Source organism: Carcharodon carcharias, chromosome 4, assembly GCF_017639515.1.
Source record: "Carcharodon carcharias isolate sCarCar2 chromosome 4, sCarCar2.pri, whole genome shotgun sequence".
In the NCBI taxonomy this organism is placed as follows: domain Eukaryota; kingdom Metazoa; phylum Chordata; class Chondrichthyes; order Lamniformes; family Lamnidae; genus Carcharodon; species Carcharodon carcharias.
The window spans coordinates 63,937,602-63,951,522 of record NC_054470.1 but is presented as its reverse complement, the minus strand read 5'-3'; the positions used below and the strand labels follow the sequence as shown (position 1 = coordinate 63,951,522).

At 40.9% G+C, this 13,921-nt stretch overlaps 1 protein-coding gene across 2 annotated transcripts in view; it reads right to left on the bottom strand.

Moving 5' to 3' along the window:
• zcchc7 (zinc finger, CCHC domain containing 7) overlaps positions 1–13,921 on the bottom strand; it is a 325,014-nt gene that overhangs the window by 111,955 nt on the left and 199,138 nt on the right. For both annotated transcript variants that reach the window (XM_041185240.1, XM_041185239.1), the window contains exons 3-4: positions 10,471–10,514; positions 8,388–8,498 (exon numbers count right to left, since the gene is read on the bottom strand). In XM_041185240.1, the coding sequence (XP_041041174.1) occupies positions 8,388–8,498; positions 10,471–10,514 (155 nt within the window). The remainder of the gene's footprint in view (positions 1–8,387; positions 8,499–10,470; positions 10,515–13,921) is intronic.

Here is a 13,921-nt window from a genome sequence, read left to right as displayed (position 1 = left end):
TTCCTGTAAGGACTTCATCCCATTCTCTCCGTCGCATCTGTTCCGATGATGCTACCTTCAAAAACAGTTCCTCTGACATGTCCTCCTTCTTCCTTAACCGAGGTTTTCCACCCACGGTTGTTGACAGGGCCCTCAACCGTGTCCGGCCCATCTCCCACGCATCCGCCCTCACGCCTTCTCCTCCCTCCCAGAAACATGATAGGGTCCCCCTTGTCCTCACTTATCACCCCACCAGCCTCCGCATTCAAAGGATCATCCTCCGCCATTTCCACCAACTCCAGCATGATGCCACCACCAAACACATCTTCCCTTCACCCCCACTGTCGGCATTCCGTAGGGATCGTTCCCTCCGGGACACCCTGGTCCACTCCTTCATCACCCCCTACGCCTCAACCCCCACCTATGGCACCACCCCATGCCCATGCAAAAGATGTAACATCTGCCCCTTCACTTCCTCTCTCCTCACCGTCCAAGGGCCCAAACACTCCTTTCAAGTGAAGCAGCATTTCACTTGCATTTCCCCCAACTTAGTCTACTGTATTCGTTGCTCCCAATGTGGTCTCCTCTACATTGGAGAGACCAAACGTAAACTGGGCGACCGCTTTGCAGAACACCTGTGGTCTGTCCGCGAGAGTGACCCAAACCTCCCTGTCACTTGCCATTTTAACACACCACCCTGCTCTCTTGCCCATGTCTGTCCTTGGCTTGCTGCATTGTTCCAGTGAAGCCCAACGCAAACTGGAGGAACAACACCTCATCTTCCGACTAGGCACTTTACAGCCTTCTGGACTGAATATTGAATTCAACAACTTTAGGTCCTGAACTCCCTCTCCCATCCCCACCCCCTTTCTGTTTCTTCACCCTCCCTTTTGTTTTTTCCAATAAATTATATAGATTTTTCTTTTCCCACCTATTTCCATTATTTTTAAATCTTTTATGCTCCCCCCACCCACACTAGAGCTATACCTTGAGTGCCCTACCATCCATTCTTATTAGCACATTCGTTTAGATATATATCACCAACTTCAACACCTATGTGTGCTTTTGTTCTGTTGTCTGTGACATCTTTTGATGATCTGATTTTATCACTGCTTGCTTGTCCCTACAACCACAACCCCCCCGCCACTTCCCACCCCACACACACACACACCTTAAACCAGCTTATATTTCACCCCTTCCTTGGATTCACCTAGTTCTGTTGAAGGGTCATGAGGACTCGAAACATCAACTCTTTTCTTCTCCGCCGATGCTGCCAGAGTTGCTGAGTTTTTCCAGGTAATTCTGTTTTTGTTTTCCATGCTATCATAGCTAGCTCAGCATACAGGGTAGGAGGAAGATGGAGAAAGCAATAGCGAAAGGGATTTCCATAGTTAGGGGAACAGATGGTGGGTTCTGTGGTCAGAGATGCAAATTCAGCAGTTATGTTGCCTCCCTGGTGCCAGGGTCAAGGATGTCACTGAACAGCTGCAGTGCATTCGAAGGTATGAGGGTGAATAGCCAGAGATTATAGTATAAATTGGTACCAACAACATAGGTATAAAGAAGGGTGAGGCCCTGCAAGATGCTAAGAAAGAAACTAGCAAACAGAACCTCAAAAGTAGCCCTTTGAGATATGGTGTATTGCAATAATGTAAACATGGCTTAAAAATGGTGAAGACTGGGTGCTTAATATTCAAGGATAGTGTTCAGAAAAGATAGGGGAGGAAAAATGGGAGGTGTGGTAGCAGTCCTCGTTAGGGAAGACATTGCAATGTTGGAAAGAGAGGATGTTCTTGAGGGAGTAAGGACAGAATCCTTTTATTTAGAGTTGATAAGCAAGAAAGGGATCATGCTACAGGCCTCCAAATAGTGAGATTGAGGAGCAAATTGAAAAGGAGACATCAAATATGTAAAAGAACTAGAGAGTGGTGGCATTGGGGGACTTTGATTATCCAAAAAGAGTTAGAGTTAAGAGAAAGACTGGGGAGGATTTTCTGAAATGCATTCAGGAGAACTTCCTTGATCAATATGTTCTCAGTTGAACCAGGAGGAAGGTATTTCTGGATCTGTTGCTGGGGAATGAGGTGGGCCAAGCGGACAAGTCTATGGGAGAACACTGGGTTGTGAATGATTGATCATCGTATCCCTAATTTTAGATTAGTCTTGTAGAAAAGCAAGGAACAATTTAAAGTAGAAATTGTAAATTGGAAAAGGACTAACTTCAATGGGATGAGAGGGGATCTACCCAGAGTAAAATGGAACCAAACACAGGAGGAGAGTGTGAAAGGACCACCCTGGGACAAGCAGTCAGCTGCACCTAGAGGAGACTGCAAGAAAGACCCTGGGACAGGCAGTCAGCAGCACCTAGAGGATCTAGTCTATCTAGAGGATCTAGCTTCTAGTCTATACTCAAGTAGGAGTATGGGTAAAGTAAAAGCAAGGGTCCATATTTGAATTAGTTAAGATGTGTCCGGGGAGCTCAGTCCCGTGATTTGCACATCCTGCGTTATGTGGGAAATCCTGGACGCTCCTGGCAGTCTGGACGACCATGTGTGCAGGAAGACTGGAGCAACTCAAGCTCCGGGTTTTGGAGCTTCAGTGTCAGCTGGGGGCACTACGGTGCATTCACGGGGCTGAGAGGTTCGTGAATAGCACGTTTCAGGACTTGGTCACCCTGCAGCTTAAGGAAGAGCAAGCAGAGAGGGAATGGATGACCGCCAGGCAGAAGGAGGGAACCAGGCAGGTAGTGAGGGAATCTCCTGAGTGCATCTTGATCGCAAGCCATTTTTTGGTCTTGGAGAAAGGTGAGAGTGACGGTTCCTCTGTGGAGCCGACCAGAGCAAAGGTCATGGCACTGAGGGTGGTCCAGCTGCTTAGGGGGGGAAAGGAAGAAGTGTGGAAGGGCAATAGGGGATTCGTTAGTGAGGGGAGTAGACAGGTGCTTCTGTGGCCATAGATGTGACTCCAGGATGGTATGTTGCCTCCTGGGTGCCAGGGTCAAGGATGTTATGGAACGGCTGCAGGGCATTCTGAAGGGAGAGGGTGAATAGCCAGAGGTCGTGGTCCATTTTGGGAGCAAAGGCATAGGAAAAAAGAGAAATGAGGTCCTGCAAGCAGACTTTAGGGAGTTAGGTAGGAAATTGAAAAGCAGGACTTCAAAGTTAGTGATCTCCGGATTATTCCTGGTGCCATGCAGTAGTGAGTATAGGAACAGAAGGATTGAGCAGAAGATGCGTGGCTGGAGAGATAATGCAGGAGGGAGGGCTTTAGAATCCTGGGGCATTGGGACTGTTTCTGGGGGATGTGGGACCTGTACAAGTTGGATGGGTTACATCTGAACAGGAATGGGATCAACATCCTCGTGGGGAGATTTGCTAATGCTGTTGGGGCAGGTTTAAATTAAATTTGCAGGGGGGTGGGATCCTGAAGAGTAGTTCAGAGGGGAGAGAAGCTGAGATGGAATTAGAAGTTAAAACACTAGCGAGTCTAGAAGGCAGAGGAAACATAGGCTAGATAAGAAAGAAGGGCATTTAGCAAGGCTAAATGGAATATATTTTAATGCAAGGAGCCTCAGGAATAAGACAGACAAGCTGGGGGCACAGTTAGGCACATGGGTGTATGATATCATAGCTATGATCGAGACTTGGCTAAAAGAAGGGCAGGATTAGTAGCTCAAAATTCCTGATTATAGGGTATTCAGACGAGATAGAGAGGAGGATAGAGGTGGGGTGGGGGTGGGGGGCGGGGGGCTTGTTGCGATATTGTTCAAGGGATCAACTTTAGCAGTGAGGAGGGATGATATCTTGGAAGGGTCATCAAATGAGGCCATATGGGTAGAAATGAAAATCATAAGAAGGGCAAACATGCTGTTGGGTGTGTACTTTAGGCCCCCAAACAGTCAACGAGAGATAGAGGATCAAATCGATAATCAAATTTCAGAGAAGTATAAGAAAAATAAGGCAGTAATAGTAGGGGATTTTAACTACCCAAATATTAATTGGGATTGTTTTAATGTGCAAGGTAGGGAGGGAGCAAAATTCTTAAGTTGCATCCAGGAGAGCCTTTTTAGCCAGTACATAGAAAGCCCAACAAGGGAGCAGGTAGTTCTGGACCTAATATTTGTAAATGAGCTTGGGCAGGTGGAAGGTGCATCAGTACGGAAGCATTTTGGAGATAGTGACCATAACTCAGTTGGATTTAGGGTAGTTATGGAAAAGGGTAAGGTTGGGCCGGGAATAAAAGTTCTAAACAGGGGAAAGGGTAATTTTACTAAGATGAGATATAATTTGGCCCAAGTGGACTGGGAGCAGCTACTTGCAGATAAAACTCTGTCAGGGCAGTCGGAGGCATTCAAGGAAGAAAAAGTGAGAGTACAGGACAAATATGTTTCCGTAAAGACGGGGGGGGGGGGGGGGGGGGGGGGGGGGGGGGGCGACACCAAGTCTGAAAAGCCCTGGATATCAAGGGACATAAAGGTTAGGATTAAGAGAAAAGGAGAAGCTTATGGCAGATACCGAGGGCTCAATACGGCAGAGTTCCGAGAGCAGTATAAAAAGTACAGAGGGGAACTTAAAAAGGAAATTAAGAAAGCTAAGAGAGTGCATGAGAAAGCATTGGTGGGCAGAATAAAGGAAAACCCAAATGAGTTTTTAAAAATATATTAAGAGCGAGAGAATAACTAGAGAAAGAGTAGGGCCAATTAGGGACCAAATAGGTAGGGTGTTGGGACCCAGAAGACATGGGTACAGTCCTCAATGAATACTTTGCATCAGTCTTCACAATGGAAAAGGACAACACAGGTATAGACATCAGGTTGGAGGACTGTGAAATATTAGTGGAAATTAACATGGAGAGAGAGGGAGAGAGAGGGGAGGTACTAGTGGGTTTAGTGGCCTTAAAAGTGGATAAATCCACAGGACCAGATGAAAATGCATCCCAGGCTGTTGAGGGAGGCAAGGAAAGAGATATCAGGGGCCCTATCAGTAATTTTCAAATTCTCTCTGGCCACAGGTGAGGTGCCTGAGGACTACTAACATTGTCCCATTATTATAAAAACGGAGGAAGGAATAGACCAGGAAATTACAGGCCAGTCAGTCTAACCTCAGTGGTGGGGGAGTTACTAGTAACAATTCTGAGGGACAGAATATATTTGTACATGGACAGGCACAGATTAGTCGGGGATAGTCAGCAAGGATTTGTTAAGGAAGATCGTGTTTGACAAATTTGATCAAATTTTTTTGAGAAGGTAATAAGGAGTGTTGATGAGGGTATTGCATTTGATGTGGTCTACATTGACTTTAGCAAGGCTTTTGATAAGGTCCCTCATGGCAGATTGGTCAAGAAAGTAAGAGCTCATGGGATCTGAGGCAAAGTGGCACGTTGGATCCAAAATTGGCTGAGAGGCAGGCAGCAAGGGATGATGGTAGAGGGATGTTTCCGTGACTGGAAACCTGTTTCCAGTGGGGTTCCAAAGGGCTCACTGCTGGGGCCCTTGATGTTCGTGGTGTACATAAATGGTTTGAACTTAAATGTAGGGGGTATGATCAAGAACTTCGCGGATGACACGAAAATTGGTAGGGTGGTAAATAGTGAGGGGGATAGCCGTAAACTGCAGGAGGATATCAATGGACTGCTCAGGTGGGCAGAGCAGTGACAAATGGAATTCAACCCGGAAAAGTGTGAGGTAATGCACTTGGGGAGGGCTGACGAGGCAAGAGATTACCCTACGAAAGGGTGGACTCTGGAAAGTGAAGATCAGAGGGAACTTGATGTGCATATCCACAGATCCCTGAAGGTAGCAGGGCAGGTAGGTAAGGCGGTTAAGAAGGCATAAGGGATACTTGCCTTTATTAGCCGAGGCGTAGAATACAAGAGCAGGGAGGTTATGCTGAAACTGTATAAAACACTGGTTAGGCCACAACTAGAGTACTGTATGCACTTCTGGTCACCACATTATAGGAAGGATGTGATTGCACTGGAGAGAGTGCAGAGATTTACCCGGAATGCTGCCTGAGCTGGAGGGTCTGAGCTACGAGGAAAGATTGGATAGGCTGAGGTTGTTTTCCTTGGAGCAACGAAGGTTGAAAGAGGTGTATAAGATTATGAGGGGCATAGATAAGTTCGATAGGAAGGCACTTATTCCATTAGTAGGTGGGGTCAATAACTAAGGAGCATAGATTTAAGATAAGAGGTAGAAGGCTAAAAGGGGAGATATGGAGAAATTTTTTCACCCAGAGGCTGGTGGGAGTCTGGAACTCACTGCCTGAAAGGGTGGTTAAGTCAGAAACTCTTGTAACAATTAAGAAATATTTAGATATTCACTTGCAATGCTATAGCCTCTAGGGCTATGGGCCAAGCGCTGGAAAATGGGATTAGTGTAGTCAGATCTTTGTTGACCAGCGTGGACACGATGAACTGAATGGCCTCCGTCTGTGCTGTAGATGTCTATGAATCTATGAGTCACTGACAGAAAAAAACAAACTAAACAATAACTGATCTTTATGGAGGAAACGGTTCAGGTATAAACTTGGTACAATCCGGCAAGGTTGACAGGGAAGGGGACCAAAGCCAGGGCTCCTTGATTGGTGATGGAGATAGAGAATATGATGAAACAAAAAAAAAGACGGCGTATGATACATGTTTGATTAATTGTACAACTAAGAGCCAAGCAAATCCACATTAAGTTGAAAGAAGAAGTGAAGAGGAAAATAAGGCTGACAAAGAGAGAATATAAGAATAGAATAGTAGCTTACATAAAAGGGAACCCAAAAGTCTTCTACCAGCATATAAACAGTAAGCAGTGGCAAGAGGTAGGGGGGCTCGTATTAGGGACAAAGAGGATGGAATATGCCTAGGGGCACATGGCAGGGCCAGAAGACTTAATAAATACTTTGTATTGGTGTTTACTAAGGAAGAGAACACTGCCAAAATATTGATAGAAGAAGAGATGGTAGTGGTAATGGTTAGGGTGAAAATCTACAGGCAGGATGTACTGGCTATGCTTAAAATGGATTAGCAGTTACCTGCTCCAGATCACTTGCATCCCAGATTGCTAAAGGAATTGGGGGTGGAGATAGCAGGCGGGCTTATCATATTCTTCGATTCTTCTCCAGATTTTGGGGGAGGTGCTGGAAGATTGGAGTGGTAAATGTGACATCTTCATATGAGGAAGGGTGCAGGGGCATCCCTAATAACCACAGGCTGGTCAGTTTAACATCAGTGGTGGGTAAGGTTTTACAAACAGTAATCAGGGAAAAAGAATCAACAGGCACTTGGAGAAAATTGAATTAATCAAGGAAAGCCAGCACAGATTCGTAAAGGGCAGACCATGCTTGACTAAGTATTTTAATTTTTTGATGAAGTAACAGAGATAGTTGGTGAAAGGAATGCCAGGGATGTTGTTTATATGGATTTTAAGAAAGCATTTGACAAAGTACCACATAAAAGACTGGCTAACAAAATTGAGGCTCACGGAATAGGAGGGTCAGTGTCAGCTTTGTAAAAAATTCTTAAGGACCAAATACAGCAAGGAGTGGTAAACGGTTGTTTTCATGCTGGAGGATGGTTGACAGTGGTATATATACATATAAGTGACCTGGACTTTGAGTAAAATTTCACAATTTGCCCAAGATATCAAATGTGGAGATGCGGTTGATGATGAGGATGATACCAATCGACTGTAACATTTAGATAGTCTAACAGAATGCCCAGACACATGGCAGATGGAATTCAATACAGAGAAGTGTGAGATGATGCATTTTGGAGGAAGGGATAGGAAGAGGCAATATAACATTAGTAGCACAGTTCTAAAGAGTGTGCAGGGACAGAGGAACTTGGGGATTCATATGCATAGATCTTTGAAGTTGGTAGGAAATATTGAGGAAGTAATTTGCAAAGTATATGGGATTTTGAGTTTCATAAATACAGATATTGAGTGCAAAAGTGGGAAAGTGATGCTAAACCTTTATAAAGTCCTAGTTAGGCAACAATGAGAGTACTGCATCCTGCTGAGCCCACCCACCATATGAAAAATTCTGCCCATAGTAACAGTCAGAGCCATGAAAGTCACATACTTTACTGGACAGCAATGTTTCTTCTAAGCTGTATGGGTGCACAGCTGAGCAACAATCCAGAACGTATCCTGTAGTGCAATAAACAAGTTGTGCACAACCAACTTTCTCTTTAAATGCATGTGTGTGTGGCGGCACAGTAATCTTACAGGAACCACACAGTGCAACAACAGGTTGCATACAACGACAAAAAAATTTGAGGGAACAGAATAAGCAGAGAATTATCAAACAGCATATCTGACAACATGTATTTGTTATATTAGAAATAATTTTTTCCATGATCTTTTATTCTTAAGTGTCAATAGAAAGGACATTCTGTTTCAAACTTCAGGCTATTACCTTTGGAGATGGGCAGTTTTTGGATATGTGCCCCAGTTTGCCACAGTTCCTGCAATCCATGCTTGTTTTATTTGGTGCATAGTAGCGACTGCGCTGCTTCCCAAACAGTGACTAAAGAGAATAAACAATGATTGTTAATATGACATGAAACATGGTAAAATTACATTGTGCTAACATGTAATTTCTTTACATGATTACACTCAGGGAGCATTTATATTTTTTCCCTTCTTCTCCCTGAAATTCTTATTCTTACAGAGCTGTGGTCCCAAATTGCCTCTTCTTTACCCTTGAGATTAGATAGTGAAGGTCAGTAGGCTATTTAACCATGAAGGTCACCATAGAGGAACTAAATTCAGCTCTTGCCTAACATCGATAAATCAGCACTTTACAGAAGCAACCGCTGTTTCAGAATGAGGAACATGAACTTGGAGTGATGTATCCCCTTCCTAATCTGGGACTAATAATAATGCTCCAAATGCAGTCCTGGCTGAGATTAATTAGCTCACTCCTGATTGTGAATTTAACTTGCCATCTTTCTGGCATGTATGAGATAGGACTACACTGAGTGATGCCTTAATCCAATAGGACATCAAGTGAACTGAGCTATCAAATATAATTCAATATATACAACATTTGACCAAACCAGATCATACATTACAGGTTATTCCTGCCTTAGACTGACAAACCAAGCATAATTCATTGAAACATTATGTCCAAAGAATATTTCCACTACGGTCTATCAAGTCATGTAAGAGGCAACTGCCTTCAAAGCACAGTGCCATCAGGCACTATTACACGTTAAGCTTTTACTGAAATACAGCAACAATGGACTGGGTTTAAATTTGAACAGTAATCCCATCACCAAACTGTTGCTTAGAATGCAGCATGTGGATTAATTTCAGAGTCTGCCAGTATAGCTGTGTTCCCTCTCTAGCCATTTTCAGGGTTTATTAATCCTGCATTCAGTTGTCTTGTCATTTTAAGTTTGTATCTGTTTAATTGTGGGCTCTCTTATATTCCCTCTTGCTGTTGCTCCACATTTTCTTTGCCCATTTCCTCCTCTGTTGCTGAGGGCACCCAGTTTCCTATATTTTATTCCACTGTCCCCACTGTTATTATTCAATAGTGCTTCCCCCATCATAAGTTCTCCCACCCGTTGCCACTGTTCATGGATTGGTCCATTGGTAAAATAAAACCTACAAAGGATTTTTAAAAAAAGATAAGCAAAAGGAAATCAGAAAATAAAAAGTCTAAAAAACAAAAAAAAATTGACACGAAAATATAAATATAAAAATAACGCTGGGGAATAATCGTAAATACCCAAGAATAAATACCCAAGATTGATAACAAAGACAAGAAAAAAGCAGAAACAAAAAACAGCAAAAATAAGTCAGTTGTGGTGAGGTAGAGAGAGAGAGAGAGAAAGGCAGAGGGGTGCTGAGGTGAAGGTTAAAGAAATCAAGCACCAGCAAAAATCTATTTGTTTAATTTTTCATTGTAAGATGCAGTATTTTTTCTGGGTTATGAATAAGTATTGCCCTAAATTATCGGTGCATAGTATTCACATTGGAAATTCAAAGATTCCTCTAACTTTAATATACGTTACTCTATTATGTTAAGTAATCCAGAAAACAACACTTAGCTGCAGCTTGACAGCAGAATCCTTGACAGTACAGAAAAGGCCACTTTTGTAAACAATAGCCATTATCCACATATTATTTCACAAAATTATTTTTGGAACAGCACATTTAAATATAGTAAAAATCCAATCAAACAAAGCATTAAAAAATTACAGTTCAGCCATCAATTTGCACCCTTATTTAAGGCTTCACATGTTTCTAACTAGGTAATTGTCAAATTAGGATCTTATTGTACACCACAATTTTACATTCGATGCTGATGAAATCTACCAAGTACCAGACCTTGCTGGAGACGATACAGGAATAGAACCAGGTTTATAATTTGTTAGCATTACCATTAGTATTTTATTACAATTGAAAAATCTAGCAAGCCTGATAAAGTGCTTCATTAAACAGGAAATGGTCACCACATTCCTTAATGAGCTCATTTTGAAGTAACTTACCTCTAGGTCTTTTCTACAGATGGACCAGTGTGTGTGAAGGTCACCTAAAAATAAAAATAATCATTCATTAAAAGTAAGTCCACAATTAAATTTAAAAATTGGTAGGATTCACCACAACAATAATTCCTATTCACTATCAAACTTGAAAATTTCTAGATTAATACGACAATATTCACCGAGGTTGACAACATTTAACTTTATAGAGGCAGCAGACATTTGCAAATAAACTAGGGTACTAGGTTCATACTGAAATATTTTATGCACACAATATTACAAGTTCAAACTTGCAAGTCACCTTTCAAAGCAGCTTATTTTAAAACCTAAAGTAACAGTCAACTGAACAATCTAACTACAGAACTGAATTACTACCATTCTGTGCTCTTGTCAAAAAAACAGCTATTTTCAATTTAAGAGATGAACAAAATCTGACAGATTTTAAATGAAAGTGCAGAAGGCAGAATTAAGATAATTAGAGACATTCTACAAAGGAATGAGTGAAAGATATAATACAAAGGCAATTTGGATTGTTTTCCATTTTAAAGTGAGAATTTACAAAAAATAAAGCAGAAATATTTATATATATATTCTTTAAAAGGTGTAGACCAGTTCTGTGTATAAACCTGTGTAAGTCCACTTCAAGGGATACTATATAATGTGGTATAATTAATAGTGCTGATTTTGTAGTATACATAACAAAATAAATCAATTCATAATAAATATAAATGATGAATAAAAAACAGTAACAAACTAAACTCTCCAGATTAAACTGTTGAACAGTATGAATTGAAACAAGATCATTGTTTACTGGTCTTAATATCTGCACTGGCTCCATATTTGTCACATACTTAGGGGACTCAAATATCAATAGAAAAGCACCCCAATCCAATGTGCAGCAGAAAATCCTGAATGAACATGTTTGGCTAAAGAAAAGTCATCTTTGCTGTCAGCATTTACAGTATTTTGCATTGACAAAACTGCAAGAATCCCTGGGGAGGATAGCACTTCAATATATGTAAACAGATCAAATATATATCAAATGTTTGGTGTGTCCTCAATTGCTGTAGATGAGAACTAGCTGTCATTAGGAGCCAATGAAGCCAAATTCTTACAAATTCTTACAATTTATTTCAGTATTTTCCCATTGACACATGTCACTAATACTGAAAAATTTATCAACACAGAAAATGTGACAAGTACTAAAACTGAACACTACTAATTGCATGTTTTGACACAATATTGGAGTAAATGATTTGCTACAATGGGGAGCCGGGGGCTGGGGGGGGTGAAGAATGAGACATGAATTATCACATCCGGCACAAGGGTGCACAATCAGTAGCGGTATCCTGGATCCCTGAAATTCACACACAAATTAAGTTCTACCATTTTTTTTTATGTACATGCAAATATTAGGTAGATTTCCAGAACAGAAAGGTAACTAATTATAATTAAAAGATGCCATTGGTCAGGTCTCCTCAAATAAACAGCACCTATCAGATTTGTTGCAACAAAATTTTATAATCAAGTCACAGTCTTGAATACAGTGCTACATTTATTACAAAAATTACTACTCATTTACAACTAAGAATCTCTAATATTCATATAAATCTTTCACCCCTCTTTGGCAACAGCACAATCCATTTGTTTTCAAACTAATTAACTATAATTTTAAATATTCATGAACAAAAAAGAGGGAAACCCTAAGTGTGGCCTAGTATCAGTCTACTTTCCATTAAATTTGGGAGAATTACACAGAATATCAAACGGCTTTATGTATTTCATTTTGTTCAAAAGCACTTTTACCAAAATGAAAATAATTACTGAAGAGAACAGGAGTATGTTTACTTTCACCAATTTTCACTACTGAACACCAAAATATGAAAGGGAAACAGTATTTCAGCACAGTAACTCCAAAAGCAAATGCTACTTTGATGGGCAAACACTATTCAGCCTCGTCTCACAGGACATCACGTAAGGGCAAAGGTGACTGCTTTTTGAGCATTAGGATATTCAACAATGCTTTAGCTTCTGCCCTCTCTTGAAGCAGGATAGAGAGAAGGCAATGTGTCTATGTGATTGCTGAATAGAATTAATAAAATCTCACAAAATAAAACACATTTTGGAGAAGTTTTTAATTACTTTTTTTTAAATTGCTGATTTTTTTTAAATTGAAATTTTATTACTTCAAGACTGAAAAATGAAGCAATTTTGAACACTTTAACACAACACTTTTATTTATAATCTAACAGCCACGGGAAGCTCACATATTTTCAAAATATAGAGAACTTACTTAAATGGTAGCATTAAGCTACCGTAAACCAGATACGTTCCGAGACCCATATTTTGAATTCTCATATAAATTAACATTTTCACAAAGAGTGATTCTTTCTTCTCCAAATCATTGCATTTGTCATTTCTAGCACCTAGGGAGAGCCTGAGTTCTTATCCTTGTTTCTGCCCTGCTTTTTGCTGGGTTGTCCATGAGCTTGCTAGATGAATCTTCTAAATATTCCTTCTGGGGGTGGCCTGCTCTCTCTCTTCCACTTGCTTTTTATTATTGGCATACTTAATTGTTGGGCTACGTAGGATTAACCTTGCCTTCGAAGGAGGTTTTAATTTTGGTCATTCACACATACTGAACTTGCTAGTCCTCTAAACTTTGTATACAATGTTCGCTCTGTGTTATTAGAATCAATTGCAAATCAAAAAGAGACAAAGAAGTTCAGCGTTCAACTGTTTCTCCGGTCTAGTGGGCAAATATTCATCGTGAGGAGGCCTCTGAAGGGCGGCTGCTCTGTCACTTCTCAAGATTTCTGCAGAGCCTGGACTATGTATGAGGCAGATATTTGCAACTTTGACATTATATTATCACATCTGTTACGAGGGTATCAGGTTTCCTATCTGGATGATACTATATGGTTGATTTTTCAGTAGCAGTGGCCTCGATCTAATTGATCAAGGATTCCCTTAAATGTAACTTTTTTAAAAATAGTGTAAAATAATATTTCAAAATGTGCAGCATCACCTGAATTAAAATTGAGATTTCCAGGCCATGCAAAATGTGCAGCACAACGCATCATGCAAATAAATGATGGCACAAAGATTCACTTCTCACTCCCAAGTTCCTGATCTTAGTTGCCTTGCTAATTTGAGCTAGCTCCTTATTGAGGCAGAGAATCATCTCTGAGCACTTTTCTGCTCTTCTCAAGATTCAGCTCGAGAGCATTATAGGCTAAGGCCAGGAAATAGGCACCCAGCTGATTTTTTTCAGTCACAGGTGGAGAGATGAGAATGGTGTGACCAGAAGGAGAGAAAATCTGTGTTAGAATGATTGCTGGCCCATATGTTGTATGTCTTCAGGTATGAAAATATTTTCATTTTATTTGGACAAGAAGCACACCTGTATTTTGTTGATAAATATTTTCAAGAGTCCTGTTCATCATTGCATATGACT